The sequence below is a fragment of the Erigeron canadensis genome, chromosome 6 (assembly GCF_010389155.1).
Source record: "Erigeron canadensis isolate Cc75 chromosome 6, C_canadensis_v1, whole genome shotgun sequence".
NCBI lineage: Eukaryota > Viridiplantae > Streptophyta > Magnoliopsida > Asterales > Asteraceae > Erigeron > Erigeron canadensis.
In genome coordinates this window covers 41,002,801-41,021,727 of record NC_057766.1, presented here as the reverse complement: position 1 = coordinate 41,021,727, position 18,927 = coordinate 41,002,801, and the positions used below count along the sequence as shown (strand labels likewise).

The following is an 18,927-nucleotide window of genomic DNA, read 5'->3' as shown; positions in this document are numbered from 1 at the left end:
ATTTCGAATATTATAATGAGGTTTTCCAGAGTTTTTAGAGTTTAAAGTAGCAAATGTAGTTGAATTGGTTGAAGTAGTTCCAATATAAGAGTTGTTGAAAACATGTGATGTTGTAACTGATGGATTATTTCTATTTGATGGAGTTACACATGTTGGAGTTGAAGATATAGTAACAGGTGGAGAATAAGGTATACTAACAAATGCAGAATTGGAGGGTTTAGTAGTTTTAGACAATTTGTTTTTGGTTTCAACTGGTTTTGACATACAATTGGTAATATTTGAAAATACACGATTGGGAAAAGCCAATGTTAAAGTTGATAGGTTAACCTGGGAAGATGTTTTACGACTTTGCAATATAGCTCTTCTTCTTTTCCTCATTTATTTTGGATCTTGTGTTGCATTCTCATTGTTTTCGATATAGGATTCAGTGTATTTGTGTTTACGCATTGTTACAACCTTTGTTGAATAAAACTATGATAATAGAAAAAGTGACGGAATGGTATTTGAAATATGTGGTTATATTTAGAACTGAATTTTAAGAGGGAATTCACAATGTTTTGAAACACATTTGAAATTTTGAGTTTGGATTCAAAAATTTTCAACAGCAGTAGTAGATAAATTTTGAAATAATTTGACATCCAAAGTTTGTTTTTGACTGATGTACTTTACTTATATTCAGTTAACTGTGAGCACTTTTGATTTTTATATATTAAGAATTCATATTCATATAATAAGTGAAAAGAATTTCGTTTGAGTGATTGTTAATGGCACTTTGTAGATTAAATTGGTTTAATGTGTGTTTATATAATATGTGATGCATATATATATTTTTCAAAACAGATTCATAAGATCAAAGTGAGGGGCAAATAAATCAAGCCAGAGACAACACAAGATAAACATGACATTGAATGAAAGTGGAAACCGTTCAACAAAAGGAAGTAGCATATAGGTTCATAAGTTCAAGGTTCATGGCAATAACATCCATCAATGAACTCCAAAAGATAAACAGAGTAATAGACAGACAAGCAATGTTCAAAAGAAATCTGCAAACATAACAGTATAGTTTTCAAGCCTTGTTTACACATCATATGGTTCCAACTTCTTTTTTAGTCTTTTGGTGGAAGATTCTCCAGGAGCATTGAGAGCATCAATAACAGCTTTGATGGGTCTTCTAATCAGGGGGCTTGTTTCAGTGTCATTGTCGACGTCCATAGTTAAACAACCTCCAGTAACAGATGCAGCATCCTTCGAAAAGATCACAAAGAAACTATATCCATATTAAAGCACTTTGGTGTTTTGTAAATCATTCTTGATAAAAACAATGTCTTAATTATTGACAAACCTTTAAATCAACTCCACATTGTGAGGATTCCGATAGCTTGACACAGGTAGGATCAACACTTGGGGTAGTAAGCTATGAATATGAACAAATTACAAATCATGTTTTGTAAGTTCAGTATGAAAATGTATGTTATTGAATTATAAGTGCTTAATAAGCATAAGATGGTATTCATACCTCTGGTTGATTTTCCAATGAAAGCAATTCATCAATTATATCAGGATCATCACAAAAATTGATAACAGTAAAGACATAGTACTTGTTTCGAACATTGTAGGAATTAACGACAATCTTAAACGCAAGCATACGATTCACAAGAGCATCCAATTCATGAGGGAAACCATTGGGATTCTCAGACTGAACTTGACGATCACGAATATAGTTTGCAGACACGTTCAAAAGGCGAGCAACATCTTGGTCAAACATCATAAATGAAGTGATACCAGTCGCATCTTGGACCCTAAATTGGATCCTGAATCTGCAGTAATGAAGAATGTAAAAAAAGGAACAACATGCACTTATCACTATACATTAAGGCTAAAAATGTATATTACTTTGGAATGACGGATGTCGCTTGGCACATGCACTTATCACACCACAAGCTATTAGACGGTGCATTCTGCAGTTCTCTGTTATGTTATCAGCAATCTTGAGAAACTCAACTTTAGTCTTCACTTTCTTCTTACAGGTTCGATGTGCTACATAAAACCAACTGTGTTCTTCCTCCAAGAGCCTAATGTAGGCAAGAACAACACACTCAACTTTGGGAATGTCAGTGTTAAGGTCAATGTTTTCAGTCCACATCGGCAACTCACGAATCTCCTCGACAATTTTCCTCACACCATTAGTGATAAATTCATTACGAACGGGATAATTGGTCTGAATGGTCAAATGGCTTTGAGAATTACCATTTCCATTTTGCATCAGTATAAGGCTGCACAAAAGCAATCAATTATAATTCAGGAAGTATTTATGTTCGTGATGTGGTAAGGTTGACAATGAATTTACCTCCTATGAAAAGTATTCATTTCTTCAATTTCATCATCAAGAAAAACTCGGGTACCATACATATCATTCTGAACACTGATAGAATCTAAAAAAAAAATACAAATTTTTCCTTTTTCGGTTAAATTGTAGATGAAAGCCTTGATAGTATAGAAGTTTTTCAATAAAACTTACTACTCCAATATTTGATTTTTGCATGTTGCAGAATTGCTATCACACTTTCTTCTCCCTTATGGTTACTGATATAATTGCTCACTTGAACAGCATAATCAGCCCATAAAGTGCATCGCAAAACCTTACCACTACAATCATGCTTATTTAATTTTTAGTGATAAAGTATATATTGACCAGTAAATTACAAATGAACAATATACATGGGTCAAGAAAAGGAAATTCAGACACAAAGTTAAGCATGCAAAAAACAGAAAAAACTACATTTTGCTTGAAAACATTTATGAAGTACAAACATACATTAAATACCCACATCAGTTTGTGTATAAAACTTTCATGAGAGACAACAAACATTCTTAGATGCAGACCTTCTTAAATGTAACCGAATTAAGATATAATTTCAAAGAAAGACATTCCTCTTAATGTGACAGTATAAATTCATGATGAGATGAAATGCCAATCATTCAATAAGTAAAAGCTAATAAAACATTTATGGTCAAAAAACTACATACCTTATAAATACACTTGACTATATACAGGTAAATAAAGTGGAAGAAAATGAAAAAACTTACTACAAATCTTGAAGATCCAAATGAAGCCTCTTGGTGTCTTTACCAGATTTCCCTTTGAAAATATCCAAGTCTCCACACCATACGACGTTTCCAATAACATCTACATTAAATAAAATACAGGTAAATAACACTTACATATGTTTGCAGTAAACATGAACATTTGTGTACCAATGTTAAGAACTCACCAACTGTTAACGCAGATTGAGACAACTCCATATCAATCTCTTCAAACTTTTTGAACTGAAAACCATAAGGGTGACCTTGAAAGCCACAAGTAGGTTCTACTTCAGTACAACGGTAGAAGTTGATTTTCTTTTTAAGAGGAAGCACAGGATACTTGTCAGCTTGTTCACCAACACCACACCTCCTGATAATGTAAACTCCATCTTCTTGGAGTTTTTCCAGAAATTGAGGAATCAAGATGTCCTTGACAAACATCTTAATCTTTTGACCCTATGAAACAACAAAATATTGCATACCCTTTAGATTCAGAACAGGAAGATAAAAAAAAAAAGAAGTCTTATTTGCAATATTGTCAAATCTTACGTACCCTTTCATCAATGGCGATTAGATCAAGCCTCCAGCTTTGGCACCACTTCTTGATTACACGAATCTTAATGTTCCAGAAATCTCTTGTGGGATTCAAATCTTCAACAAAACTATAGTTTTGTTGACCCATGAGCAGAATTGAGAGAGTTGTTACTATTTTCAAAAGATTTGAATTGATTTTGGAGAGAAGTGTGTATTTTGAAGAGAAGTCTGTATGTGTGTATCTTTAGTGTGTGAATCTGTATACAACATGATGTTGCATGAAAAACTACAACTCACAAGGACTTAACATTTTGAAATTAGAGATAATTTTTAAGTAAATAATAGGGAGATGTATAAACCTAATTGTACTTTCAACCATAACCACATTAAATGCCCTTTCTCTCATCTGTATAAAACTCCTGCATGCTTCTGTTTCTTACACAAGCTTGACGGCTTAAAGAGCACGGGAAACCCAGTTGTAATTAATGCATGATACTTTAACAACTGTTGAACATCAAATCATATCTATATTATACATAAAATATAGATAAAATATAGATATACATTGTACGTTTTGCATTGTAACAACAAACAAATCTCTGATCATATCCCACTATAAGCATGCATGTATCTCGAAACTTCAAACAATCAAACATCAAACAACCCCACTATAAGCATGCATGTACGTATATCAGAACTTTTGATACAAAACTCAACTTTATACGAAATACACATAGTATAAACACCATCGAATACATAGCAATTTCATCATCAATTTTAGTAAAAAATGTACGTGGACCATGCCTCTAGTTGACACATACGTTTTTGTGACATCAGCCGAACTCCTCCTCTAGTAGAGGAGGAGATTATTATATATTATACTATACTATTATGGATTAGAATTAGTTATTTTTATATATTTTTTATTGCCGTATCTTTACCGTACCCCGTATCTTAGATTTTTAAGTTTTGCCGTTTCCGTCCCCGTATCCAATTACCGTACTCGTCTCCATGCAACATAGTGCATACTTTTTCTATCATATCATTATCACCTTATTACCAAAATCAGCTTTTGTGTTTCCTCCTTAATTTGTGTAACTTTAAATTTAATACCTCACGTCTTCAGTGTCTTACAATATACCCAATAAAAATTAATTGAACAAAAAAAAAATTCAAATTAACCCATCCGTTTTCATTTATCCACCTTAAGCTTTTTACTTTAAAAAAAAATATATTCAAATTTTCATTTCACCCCTTAGATATGTTCTTAAGGGTGAGATGTAAGTATTGTGTTGTTCCTAAAACAAATTTAGTTAATATCGACTTTTGTTACATATTTTTATCCGAACCTTTTTCCGATAATCAGTATATGTTTTTGTTGCTAGCAAATGATTCACACATTTAAAAAAAAATATATGTTATTTATTAATAGTAACTTATTTTTATGATGTTTTTGTGGCTGAGTTATTTTGGACTTCCTAGTGGTTGAACACTTGCCTTACAAGTAAGAGGTTTTGGGTTCAAGATTTGGGAAGTACATAGGAAGTCTTCCTATGAAGGCTTGGCTTGGGTATACCCAGGTTCAAGTCTGAGGGGGCAGGGTTTACCCCTATTGATCGTCGTGCCTTCGGGCGGATTAGTAGGGGGTTTTCCCCCATCGGGTATTTGAAATAGGCATTTCTACTTCGAGGGAACTCTCTAGCGTGGACCCGGTTAAGACAACGTATACTAGACCTCCCGCTATCGAATCGCGACACGAAGTTCTCAAGCGAAATTCACATTTCAAAAAAAAGTTATTTTGGACTGGAGTAATTTTTACTCAAAACCAAGGTATCTTTGCAAGCGTTTTTGACGTTTCGAGAATGTTCATTCAAAAGGATTTTATGACTTTTACGTAAAAACTTGACACCTATTAGACCATAAAAGAAAGGACTTGCCTGTAGTTTACATATATTATAGGGACCGAAATTAATATAAGCAAAAATAATTTGTTGATTTACACGTATTTAAAATTTAAAAAGCACGAGTAGGAAAGATAAAAAAAAAACAAAACAAAATTTGCAGTTAGTGTTGGGTTTGGTACGGTTATAGAGAGAGAAAAAACAAAAAAGATGAACAATCAGGAAGAAGCCCAAGTGGCGGTGGCTGAAGAAATGAAGACTACAACCGACGACGCCGCTACCGATGTTGAGAAAGAGAAAGAGGATGCGGCGATGGGGGGCGGAAAGGGGTGTCGGGGAGATAAAAGGAGCGGGGCGTGGTCGGGGGAAGAAGACGTGGCGTTGAGTGAACTGGTGAGTAAGTTTGGGCCGAGGAATTGGGGGATGATCGCGAGAGGAATACCAGGGCGTTCCGGTAAGTCGTGCCGATTACGTTGGTGTAATCAGTTGGATCCTTCCCTTCAACGCAACCCCTTTTCAGGTATCTATCTATCTATCTCAACTCACTCACTCACTCTTGCTAATTTATTGTATTGTGTTTATATATATATATACATATACATACACTACAAATTAAAAGTGTAAACAAATTAAAAATTTTGTAACGCTTTTCAGTGTGTAGAAATATATTGAATTAAAAGTGTGTGGAAATTTCTTCACACTAAAAAGTGTGTAGAAATAAAAGTTCACACTTTTTAGTGTGAACTTTCATAATTATTTTGTCACACCCATTTATACACGGTAACTTAAAAAGTTACTGTGAACAAATGAGATGTGAAAAAATAATTATGACACTAAAAAAGTGTGAACTTTTATTTCTACACAATTTTTAGTGTATAGAAATTTCCATATACTTTTAATTCAATATATTTATACACATTAAAAAGCGTGACAAAGCTTTTAATTTGTTCACACTTACCTAAAAGTGTGAACAAATGCAATATTGTTTGTAGTGATATATGTATTTTGTATTATGATTAGTGAGTTAATTGACTGAGGTTATTTTTGATCACTGAATGTGAGAATTTTGGTATTTGGGGGGTTTATAAGATATGAAAGAAGTCAATTTACAATATTATTTTAGGTATAAAGAATAGAGTGTATATTGGTGGCTTAAGAAAGGAGTGACATTCTCATACATTGTGGTGCTATTGGTCTGAGGAGGACAGGGGCATTTTAAAGTATGTCGGGTTTGATCTCCATTGGAGCCTGAAAGGAACTTAATTTATTTGAAATGGTGAAGTTCGATTAGTTGGCTGTGAGTTTTATATATCCGGTGATGGGACTAGTTATAGGATTGATACTTGACCGACTCTAATAGCCAAACAACTAGTTGTGTTAGAGGGAGTAGCTCATAAACTTAGATATGAGAGTCTTGATTCTTTGACTGATCAATTTGGGAGATGGTTTGCACCCAACAGTTGTGACGACCTGTCATGGTCCAGTTTTGGTTGCTGGAAAATCAACTATTTGAAAATGCAGTTACTTTCAGGATCATGTCTTTTCTAACGGTCATCTTCGTTGCTCTTTAACAGGGCAACGGCTTGTAAGTAATGGCACAAAAAAAGAAAAATTTAGGAGACAAAACCAAACTGATTGTTAGACAGATACTAGTTCAAGGCACTATAAAAGTAACTAGGACCTTTCCGTGTCCTGCAAACATGAAAATTCATATGTTATTTTATGAAGGCTGGTAAAAGTTTTTTGATTAAAATGTAGGCCTTGTTCAGCTTTCTGTTGTATGCCTGTAGGATTAATTAGACTATATATATTTTTGCTATAACATAACCTGTATGGGAATCGCTAAACATATCTCATTTTTCTTTTCCGGCGATGAATGATAGTTGATATGAATATATTCACTTGACGTCCATCCACACTCACACTCAAACCATCTACATTGGGAATTGCACTGACTTAGTCTTGACATTAATGGTGACTTCTTTCGTTGACCATTATGAAGTAGCATGTCTTGTTCTACTTCCCAACTTGGTACATAGGGGATTCACTCCCTCTCTGTGATTGCTTTGATATTTGTATATTGTATGAAACTTTGCAGTTTCTCGTCTTGCTAATCTGACAAGTTTTAAGCAACACTTTTAATGAAGTCATTATCTTTAGACTTAACTTTAAGCATATGGTGTAGAATAGTGTCTTCATGTAGGAGATCCATTCAATAGTATATATTGTGGCTATACCAGGAACGACCAAGCTACATGGATTTCGTTCAATGAAATGTGACTAATGACTGAGAATTGATATGCATCTACACACATGTGGTCTTTATTCTTTAAACTAAATTGTCATAAGTTACTCGTTACTCTTGTAGTAAATAGTCGATAACAATCTTAATAATCTTGGGTTATGTTGATTTAAAACATTTCTGAGTTTTCAACCCTTACCGTATGGAAGCAGTTAGTTATATACATTCTCACTCTTGAGCTCTTTAATTGCAATAATATACATATTGTGCAATAGCTGGATTGGGGAAACTAGCAGAATGCAATGCTAAATTGATTTAGAATGGAAGGGAGATATGCATTTTCTCGGTTTGCCAATATAAGAACTCAAGCAAGGCAGCAAACGAGAACAACTTGTGCACTGCAGACTTATGATTTAGGTAAACGTCATTGTGTAGTAGCTTCATAAATTATATCTGTAGGTATATAGGGAACTACTAAAAGTACCTGAATTCATTTTAAGATATTCGCAAGAGATGAAGCACATGCCCTTTCTCCGCTCATGACTTGCACCTTCTGAAAAAGAAATTTGCAGTATTTACTCTCCACACATGACTTGCACCTGTTAAAAAAAGAATTGCCACAAATTAGCGTTTTGGTATATGACTATATGTTAGACAATAAACTTTCTAATATTCTCTTGTATCCATATAAATCATTATTGGATCTTCACTCTTCCAATAATCTTGGTAAATTTTACCATACCAAAACTCTTTTGGGAGTAATACTTATAAGTTGTTTGAATGTAAAAGGAAATAAAGTTTTTTTTTTTTTACATTTCCCATTTGGCCTTCATTTCCTCATAAGCCTTGCAATTTCTAAACTTTAAGCTAATTAGTCTCAACTTTATGCCTTCTATTATTTGGTTTTTCAGTTTCTCCTTTGGCATTTCAATCTTGTTAATATCCTATTATTTCTTTCCTTCCACATCCAATATACAGCAGCAGCCGAAGCAATTCTTTGCACTATATTCCATACATTTTTAGGACACAGTCTCAACAAACCATTTCACCACATCCTCCCACGTACTAGGAATCCCATTCCCATTGACCTTGATCAAAATTTCCTGCCAAACCCATTTTGTGTATTCACAATCAAAGTCAAAATGATGCACAAAATCTTCTTGTTTCTTGCTGAATATACACTCTTATTTCCTCATTGGGTACTACTTTACAAGTTTGTCTTGTGTGTTTAATCTACCTTTTAATGCTAGCCATAAGATAAACTGATGCAGGAAGAAGCGCATTCAAACCCAAGAACAAATGATTAATCAAAGACCGAAACCATATAGGTTTTCTTGACAAAACGTCAATATTCTTATAACTCAATAATAATCAACTCTAATTTACAATAACCAAAACCCTTATTTATACTAATCCTAACACCCCTAAAATAGAAAACAAATCAACTCATAATTATCCTAATAAATAAGAAGATAACTTATAAAAATAAAAGATTATTTGATAAACCATAAAAATAGAAGATCACGCTACTGCATCATAAACACATAGGAACACATTGAGAGAACCACACCACCTTAGCCCATTCAAATCTTCTGCCATAATACCTTGTATCTTGCCAAACTGTGCTAACAGAAGAATTGACATCCTCGTCATTATTAGTCATCCATACAATTCTGTCTTCTTTGGTATTATCAAGATCAGGAACATCAATCTTCCCATACCATTTTCTAGGCCATCTCCATTTACCATCTTCAATTATATCAGCCACTTTCGCTTTCTGACTTAGTCTTGCCTCATCAATCATCTCGACTATTACAATGTTATTTAATGGACCTTCCTTTACCAATTGCGGGTATATAGAAGTTCTATCTAAAACGGTATTCCAGTGAAAAACTCCCTAACAGCTTCAAACAAGTCATCCTAAACGATATTCCAACCTACTTTAAAAATTTAGCCGTGTATCCATCTGGACTAGGTGCCTTATTATTATCAATATCATTCAAATCACTTCTTATTTCCTCTATAGTGATCTCTTTAATCATCCATTCATTATCAGTTGAGCTAAACTTCTTTTGAAAAATCTTTTCAGGTTCTTTCACATCCATAATTTCTACTACATTCCCTAAAAAACTTTGGAAGTGTTAACAAACTGTTCAGCACATTGTTGCCATCAAACTGTTGAAGTTAAACTAAATATAGGTGTATATTATAAAGTTTAAGGGTGTATTATGTATAAGTGTCAAAGTTAGGAAGTTAAATAACCGTTTAGTAAAACGGTACGTCGATAGGGTGTGTCTATTGGGTTGTGTCGGTCCATATCTATATATATGGACAGCCGTACAAAACAAACCTTGTAACCATATTTGCAACTTCATAATCAAAGCATATAGTGTGTGTATATTATTGTCGATTGTGTATTTGCTCGTGGATTACCAACAGTGGTATCAGAGCCTAGGGTTCCAAGATTACAAGATTTTGATTCAATTTCGATCATATTGTTCAAAAAGAAGATACTGCGAATTTTTCGATTCGGGAAAGAGAAAATCTATTAGAAGATCACTGGTTTGATCCTTGTATTGAAACAGAGACAGAAGCGGTTATCGATCGGAAGGCGAGACACAGAGCGTTTTTCGGGTTGTTCTTTCGATTTTAAAGAACACAAAAACAGAGTGTTGCGATTTGGTTGAAGAGATCGATTGGGTTGTCTGTAATTGGAAACAAATCAAGGGTTTCGATTTGATTGCTTTATTGTTGTTGCGTTGCAAAGTCAGAGAACAGGGGGAAGAAGACAACAACAGATACGTGCTCTTTTTCTTTACTTTTGTGTTTGGAATTGCAATAATATAGGAAGTAAACACTTTTGAATTTTTTATTCAAGAAGAAAAGTCGAAACTTTTAACAATTTGATTTTTCTTTTCTTTGGCAAAGATTTTTATCATGTGATTAAAATACTAAAAGATAAAAAAAAATTGTTAAAAACATTAATAAGTAAAAGAAATCAAATTGTTGTATAGTTTTTCTGTAAGTGGGTATACTTTAGAAAAACGAAAAATACAAGAAAAGGGAAAATTTGATTCTTAGACAAAGACGGTTACTAAGATCAACAGCGGATTAGCGGGATTGATAATCAATAGCGGGGTAGCGGGTTTGATTATCAACAGCGGAAAATTGCGGGGATTGATCTAGATCAACAGCGGAGAAGCGGGTTTGATTGTCAATAGCGGAGAAGCGGACATAGTTGTCATTAGCAAGAGGCGGAAGTGACAATTATTTGCGAGGCGGATTTGACTTTCACGGCGAGGCGGGTTTGATCAAACACCCAGAATTCAAGGAAACTGGGAAAGAAGAAAAAGAAAATGGCGGGTGACGGATCCAAGAAAACCATTATGAAGGATAATGGAACATCAATGGCTCTCCAATGCCCAGTTCTCAATTCAACGAATTACACTATTTGGGCAGTAAAAGTTAAAGCAATTTTTAATGTCCATGGACTATGGGAAGCAATTGAACCAACCGAGGGCGCTGAAGTTGATGAAAAGAAAGACAACATGGCAATTGCAATGTTATACCAAGCAATTCCAGAAAATATGGTTTTGCAACTTGCAGGCCTTACTTCGGCAAAAGAAATTTGGGAATCATTAAAGGTTCGACACGTGGGAATTGAAAGGGTTAAGGAAGCATGCGTTCAAACAATCGAGTCAGACTTTGAATCTTTAAAGATGGGTGCAAATGAACCTCTCGATGTCTATGCGGGAAAGATTAGTGAGATTGTTTCACAAGCGAGCAGTCTGGGACATACTTTGGATGAAAAGAGACAAATTCGCAAACTTCTAAGTTCGGTGCCAGAAAAGTTTATTCAAATAGTGGCGGCAATTGAACAATTTGCAGATTTGGATAAAATGATGTTCCAAGAAGCGGTGGGGAGACTAAAGGCTTTCGAAGAACGTACAAAGAGGCAAACTAAGGAGGAAGACATGGCTGGTAAACTTCTATATATGAAGGAAGACGCTAAGGAGAAGGGTAAACACCATAGATGCGAGCATTGCGGTTGTGGAAACTCAAACCAGAAGGACTTTGGGCGTGGCCGGGGACGGGTCGGTGGTCCGGGAGAAGTCAAGGGGATGGTCGAGCACAACGAGACAAGAGCAACATAAGGTGTTTCAAATGCAATGAACTTGGGCATTTTAGCAATGAATGTCCAAAGTGGGAAAAGGAGCATGAGGCAAATTTGATCCAAGAGGATGACGAACCAACACTACTGTGATTGAAAGTTGGATCAAAAAGGATGAAGACCTCACTTAAACTATATTTAGTTTAAGGGGGAGTGTTGAAGTTAAACTAAATATAGGTGTATATTATAAAGTTTAAGGGTGTATTATGTATAAGTGTCAAAGTTAGGAAGTTAAATAACCGTTTAGTAAAACGGTACGTCGATAGGGTGTGTCTATTGGGTTGTGTCGGTCCATATCTATATATATGGACAGCCGTACAAAACAAACCTTGTAACCATATTTGCAACTTCATAATCAAAGCATATAGTGTGTCTATATTATTGTCGATTGTGTATTTGCTCGTGGATTACCAACACAAACTGATTACCCTCCTCATTACATTTAGATACAATTCTACTTCTATGACTCCTTCCCTTTATTATCTTGTGAAAGTATGCACTATTCCTATCCCCCTCTTGAAGCCATTCAATTTTAGCTTTATGGTGGAGTAATTGCAAAGTTGAGAAGTTAAGAGAGTCTTTAAATAAGTTCATATATGTCAGCGTTGAATAATGTTGCCACTTTGCTTATTAACCTATATATGTTGTCAAAACGGTTCCATTACTAGATTTGCTCGGAGAGTGCCAGATCACATGTATAATGTATCAAGTAATTATGTGCCTTTTGACATCCAAAATCTACGTCTTATGTAATTATAGCTGTTAGCTGTTGGGTTCGTCTCAGGTAAATACTTAAATCGAACGTGGTCTCTACACATTTTATACTTTTACGGCTACTTGACTCTATGTATTACAACTTGTTGCTGAACAAAGATGGAATATCTAGCTGTGAGGTGTCCAAGTGTTTTTTTGTTTTTCTTGATGCTGTGTAATGAGGTTTTTGGATTAATCAAATAACAGGCAAAATGCCTTTAAGAAAAAACAAAGAAAAAAAAACTTGTTGCTTTACGATATTGAATGCATACATGTGCAACTTTAAAAGCGAAAGAATCATTGATTTGCAATTATATGTAACACATAAATCATGATTTTGCTCATGACCTCTCTATCTCTCCTGATGATTTTTTTACTACTTTTTATTGTTGATGCTTAAATCTAATTCCGTTGCCATTTTTCTGTCCCATTTGAAGTTCTAGAAGACGGAACTTTGTTTTTCTGAAAATGAACTAATTAGTTAAAAATTTTGTTGTGTATGTGACACAAACCAGCTACTGTCGGAAACTGTCTTTCTGAAAGTGAACCTATTTTTTGAATGCTAAATTTCCGGACTTGATATGAAACAGTTTTCTATATTTGTGTTTTTGCAGATGCAGAGGATCGTATTATAATTGAAGCTCATGCAATCCATGGAAACAAATGGTCAGTAATTGCAAAACTCTTGCAAGGTAGAACAGATAACGCAATCAAGAATCACTGGAATTCCACCCTGAGGCGCAGGGGATACACCTATCGATCTTCCACTAATACGGACGTCAAGTACCACAACAATCACAGCCAACTTGACACCACAAGAGCATCCTCCGAGGACACTTTTTCAAACGAGAAATTGAGTCCACCAAAACTTTCAGAAACTGAAGATGTGTCAGTAATCGAAGTCACAAATGATCATATTTTTAAAGATTCACCTTTGACGCACCAGGCCGTTTATCGCCCAGCCCCACGTTTGGGAGCATTTACTGAATATGAATCTTCAAATAGAATTCAAAATGGCCAACCAATGATGGTGCTTCCCACACAGGGACCTATAACACAGGCGTGTAAACCCGAAAGTATTGGGTGTAAATTTCTTAATGGGTATTCTGCCGAGTATTTGGTTCCATCAAGGTGTGGTCATGGCTGCTGTTCTGGCTATGGTCATGGTCATAAATCTCAAACCTCATTATTGGGTCCTGACTTTGTTGAATATGAAGAACTTCCACCTTTGGCTAACCTGGATTTAGCCACCATTGCCGCAGATTTAAACTCCATTGCTTGGATCAAAAGTGGGCTTGAAAAACCTGGAGGAGCAACCGCAACCGCAACTCAAACCCAAACACAAACTCATATCTTCTTCCCAGTTGAAGGAATGAGTTGAAACATTTGATTATAAATTTAAGCTTTTGGTCTTGTGCATTACAAAATATAGTCATAGTTATAGGATTGTACAAAACCCTGAGGTCGCGTTTGGTTCGCAGATTCTGATGGAATTTGATGGAATTGGAATTGAATTCTATTCCTTAGTGCGTTTGGTTGCTCAATGATGAAGGAATATCATTCCGTTGGAATGTCAACATTCCCTCATTTGATGGAATCTCCATTCCATGGGGATGAGGGAAGGAATCTCATTCCGTCTCTCCCTTAAATCTTCAAAAAATGAAAAACATTCCATCAAATTCTATTTCATCAGATTCCAATTCCTTCAATAGATTCCATTCCATCCAAAAACATTCCGTGAACCAAACGAGCCGTCGAATTTTGGCATTTTCTCTTATATTGCTAGATGATGTTCTAGTTAAAGTTAATACCTTGAGTCTTAATAAATGATTTATAGATTTCTTTTTGGTCCATTTTGGTTATGAAATGAAATATGTTAATTGATTTTGAACTGGTCAGAAGTAACATGCATTATTAGGTTGTATGGCTGAAGTTTGTGATTGCAAGTAAAATATCTGTCTTGAGATTTGAAATATGGTACTACTAGTAGCAGTAATACAAAAACAGAAGGTTGTTGGGATAGTGTATTCTGGACAGAATCAAAGGTAATGGTTACAGAAGGGGGAAAAGGACACCATACTTCCTTACACTTTGAAATTGGTTGCATCTAATTATTGGCTAGTGGTGGGTAACTTCTTTGGCTCTATTCTCATCAGTTTTTACTGTAAATGCAATGTAATAATTATAGGAAGAGATACATGTACTCCCTTTATATTCCTATCTTATAAAATGCCATATGATGTGGGAAATCACCTCCTTATTTTGGTCCAAAAGACTTTTTTCAGCAAAAGCTAAGAAGATATATTTAGCATAAACAAACTGAATCAAACATGAAAATAAAGACTGAACTACAATCCTCGCTTGCAAAATGAATTATGATAAAAACGTCGGAAAGATAAATTGCCAAGTGAGAACAATAGTGGCAGGGAACAATTGCTGAAATTGATACGCACAATTGCTTTGTTAATTAGATTAAGATTTAAGGGATATTTTCTTCCTCTCTGGAGTAAAGCTGCACACTTAAGTTTAACCTACACGTGAAGTTTGCTTAGACATATGACCCAACAACTAATCACAAGATTATTATTATTATTATCTATCTATTTGTATATAGAGAGATCACTATCTTGGCTACAATATATTACAGGATACAGTATGGAATACTTTTTATGCCTAAAACTTTTATTTCTGTTTGTTCCATACAGATTCTGTTACATAATCACCGAATCTATATAATAATTTTAGCGAGTTACTACGAGTGAACTAACAGTAGTGGATTTGTCAAACGGGCTCTGAAAGACTAGTTGCCTGAACAGTATCTAAAGTTGTTTCGACATGATCAATCAACCTCATTACAACTTCCCTTAATTGGTACAAATTACAAATGTATATCATGACAAACCTAGCTCACTCGTCTACATATTGATTGATGGCACATGTATGTCCTTTTGTGGAGCATACCAATGCGAAAAATATAAGAAAGAGAAGTTATACAAATTGATAAGTTTTGTCTAGAGAAAATTATACATACAATACTGTCCTTTGGTGACTTTGGTCTAACGCCAAGGGTCTGCAAGTTCAAGTCTCGTTCCAGATAATTGGTGTAAACTTAGACGGCTAAGAATTTAATTCGCTGTCTTTAAAAAATAAAAATAAAAAGTTTATGGTAGCATACCATTTATATGAATCATACAAATGAGTACAAGCTTACTGCTTACCGGCTAAACCTGATCTGTGTGGATATATGCCTTTGTGATCTATATACCAAATCCAATGTTATTTTTTTGGATATATGTATTTTGCTGAAATAGGATAACTTTGAAGACGTGTTATGAGTACTAATGCTAAGAATAGTCACATATATACCTTACATGATAGGATATTTGCCCAAGATTGATGTTTCTATGGAAATACAAATGGACAAAGAAAAACAGTTCATGACCCGACATATTATGAGCCTACCAACTATTCAAATGGTGTTACGACACTGCATTGATGTATTAGTGTATTACCATCACATATTAACATATAAGCTCACAAAGTATAGTACACCAAGTTGCAGCTATGAATGAAGCAATATAATTAACAATCCGACATACCCATAGACCTAAAAGACCATCAACCTAATTATAAACTATCTTCTCATTAGATAGATTAATACATTAACTTTTTTATTATACTAAAACACAGTTATTTTAATAATTTATCGACCAATCATATCTCTCGATTTCTTAAAACTGACTTTTGTTTTCAATTTTGATTTTGATTTACATTTTCTTGTTTTCTTTTACAAATTTACACTTTTTATCCAATAATTTTAATATAATAAATATATAAGAATAGCTAATATATATCCAATAGAATAATAGTTATATTTATCAAATAAAATAAGAACTAATATACATCCACTAATATGTTCTATCATATAAATATATCGTTCATCTAAAGATATATATTATTTTCAATAGTGTAAAATTAAAATGTAACACACCATGTGTAAAAATAAATCAAATAAAATGATAGTGACCTATTATGATTTTTTAATGTTCAAATATGACAATGATAATGACTTATTATGATTTTTTTAATGTTCAAATATTGCTAAATATGTCACAATTTACAACTTTGATGGACATATTATATTTTGTAATATTCAAATAGTATATTAAATTTTAACTATAATAATATAACATCCAATATTAATAACGTTGGACAAAGATCTAAAATCTAGTATGCTAGTATATCGATATATATATATATTATATATATATATATATTTAAGGATTAATTGGTACTCGATGTAATCTTGAATCCAAAAATGTTTGATTAATATGTGGGGCAATACCCTTGCTGGCAAGAAACCTCAACTTCACAAATAATATAGGCTTCGATTTTAAATTGAATGATTTGATCCTTACTACAATAGATCCAACATTTTTCAAGTTTTATATATGATGTCTTCAATATGTCATATGTGGGCGATAATTTAATAAAAAGTAAAGTAACTCTCAATGCCGTTTTCTATGAGTTTTGGGTCCCAATACTGTCTTCGACGGTGTATGGGGGAGATTGATATGTAGACAGCCTTAACCCTATCAAAGGTAGAGAGACTGCTCCAAAGGTGGGCGATAATTTAATAATTAACCATAAACAAATAGGAGAACTTCAACTTTATGCTGAAAATTATGATAAATTAGAATATGAAGTGATAGAATAAGGCAATAAGCCTTCCTAGAAACAAGGGAAATAGAATAAGCAGTTATATACGAGTAATACGTTAGCTTAGGACATCCAGGTTAGGGTAATTAACAATTTTTTTGTTAAAACATCTAATCGGAACATGACATGAGAGAACCTCATCGTATAATAAAGGATTAAACTTTAAACTTTAGGTAAAACGGAAGGATCTCTCACCGGCTGGGCTGACCATCATTAACAGTTTTTTTTTGAACAGTGACCATCATTAATAGTTATTGGCAATTAGAATATAGCTTATCAAGTATTTTTATTTTTAATCATTATCATTTACAGCTATCTACGGTACGTCCAACACATAAGCATTCATAATCGTGTGTTAATGTGAGATGTTTGGTGTCAGTTGCTTTTGGTGCGTATTAAAGAGATAGCTAAGGCCTTTCTCGTATAATCAATTCATTTTATTATTGTCTTTAAAGTCGGCTATGCAGTACAAATTCAATGCTGGTGAAATTAAAGGTTAATAGAGTTGTCATCTTGCTGTTAAAAAAAATTAAAAAATAAAAAATAAATAAAGATAGAGTTGTCATCTTATGCAAACCTACATATGAAAAATTGAAAATTTACTTCTTCGTATAATGTGAGTGACATTCCTTCCAAGCAGCGGAGCCATAACATTTATCTAGAGGTGACAAATATATTATTTTAGAGATTTGCTAACTAGTGCCTCTAGTACACTAGTTAAGGAGTATTTAATGAACATGTTATTTTCTTATTAATCAAAAATTGTATTTAATATGTATTAATTCAACTTAACAATTTTTATTTTTAAGTCAATAATTAATACATATTTTCATATTTTAAAAAAGTTTGGATTTCATTAAATGTTTCTTAACTAGTGCACTAGGGTCACTAGTTAGCAAATGTCATTATTTTAATAATAATAATAACTTTACGTTTCATATCTATTTATTATATTTATTTATTTATTTTACAGATAAAATTGAAAATATATCTTTAAATTAAATATATTTACATTGTATTAAAATAGAGGTGGAACAGCGGCACAATTTGTCCCAAGCTAACTCCATCACTTTTCCAAGCATAAATGAATACTTATTTTTTCACCATAAATTAGGTGGTTTGGTTTATAGAACTCTTTTTAAAATTAATGAAATTGAAATCTGAATTAAATTTTATATATTGTTTGGTTGGCATTTAGCATGATAAATTCCTAGAATTCATTTTTTTTAACAATGAATTAGTAAGTAGCAGTAGTATTCGAGACATCACAGTGACATCCAATTGGACAGTATGCAGAGCATAAACCATGTATGTCTGGGATGAAACTCATGACTCTCGAAACCCCCCACCCCCTCCCCAAATAATCCACTCCTATAAATGTAGAAAATGAGATTCGAACCATCGTGAATTTCCCCAAGGCCAAACACCTTACCAATGGGCCACCAATCATTGGCTCTAAAAATCTATCTGTTAGTTGTCCAGTTTATAAAATAAAATAAAATTGAAATCTTCATAAATAATAT

General features: G+C 33.7%; 3 protein-coding genes across 3 annotated transcripts; 1 reads left to right on the top strand and 2 right to left on the bottom strand.

Moving 5' to 3' along the window:
* Nucleotides 1-928: 928 nt before the first annotated feature.
* On the bottom strand, nt 929-1,765 carry LOC122604905. Its single transcript, XM_043777764.1, has 3 exons — nt 1,517-1,765; nt 1,343-1,414; nt 929-1,245 (listed from the first exon to the last, which is right to left on the bottom strand). The coding sequence occupies exons 1-3, from the start codon at nt 1,763-1,765 to the stop codon at nt 1,078-1,080; spliced, it is 489 nt and encodes a 162-aa protein (XP_043633699.1). The 3' UTR covers nt 929-1,077.
* Nucleotides 1,620-3,766, bottom strand: LOC122604904. Its single transcript, XM_043777763.1, has 7 exons — nt 3,638-3,766; nt 3,273-3,540; nt 3,088-3,187; nt 2,519-2,646; nt 2,348-2,432; nt 1,894-2,273; nt 1,620-1,817 (listed from the first exon to the last, which is right to left on the bottom strand). Exons 1-7 carry the CDS (start codon nt 3,764-3,766, stop codon nt 1,765-1,767), a joined length of 1,143 nt encoding a protein of 380 aa, XP_043633698.1. The 3' UTR covers nt 1,620-1,764.
* A 1,907-nt stretch (nt 3,767-5,673) lies between these two features.
* Nucleotides 5,674-14,199, top strand: LOC122602739 (transcription factor MYB1-like). The gene is made up of 2 exons (XM_043775330.1): nt 5,674-6,039; nt 13,300-14,199. Exons 1-2 carry the CDS (start codon nt 5,730-5,732, stop codon nt 14,064-14,066), a joined length of 1,077 nt encoding a protein of 358 aa, XP_043631265.1. The 5' UTR covers nt 5,674-5,729; the 3' UTR covers nt 14,067-14,199.
* Nucleotides 14,200-18,927: the final 4,728 nt, after the last annotated feature.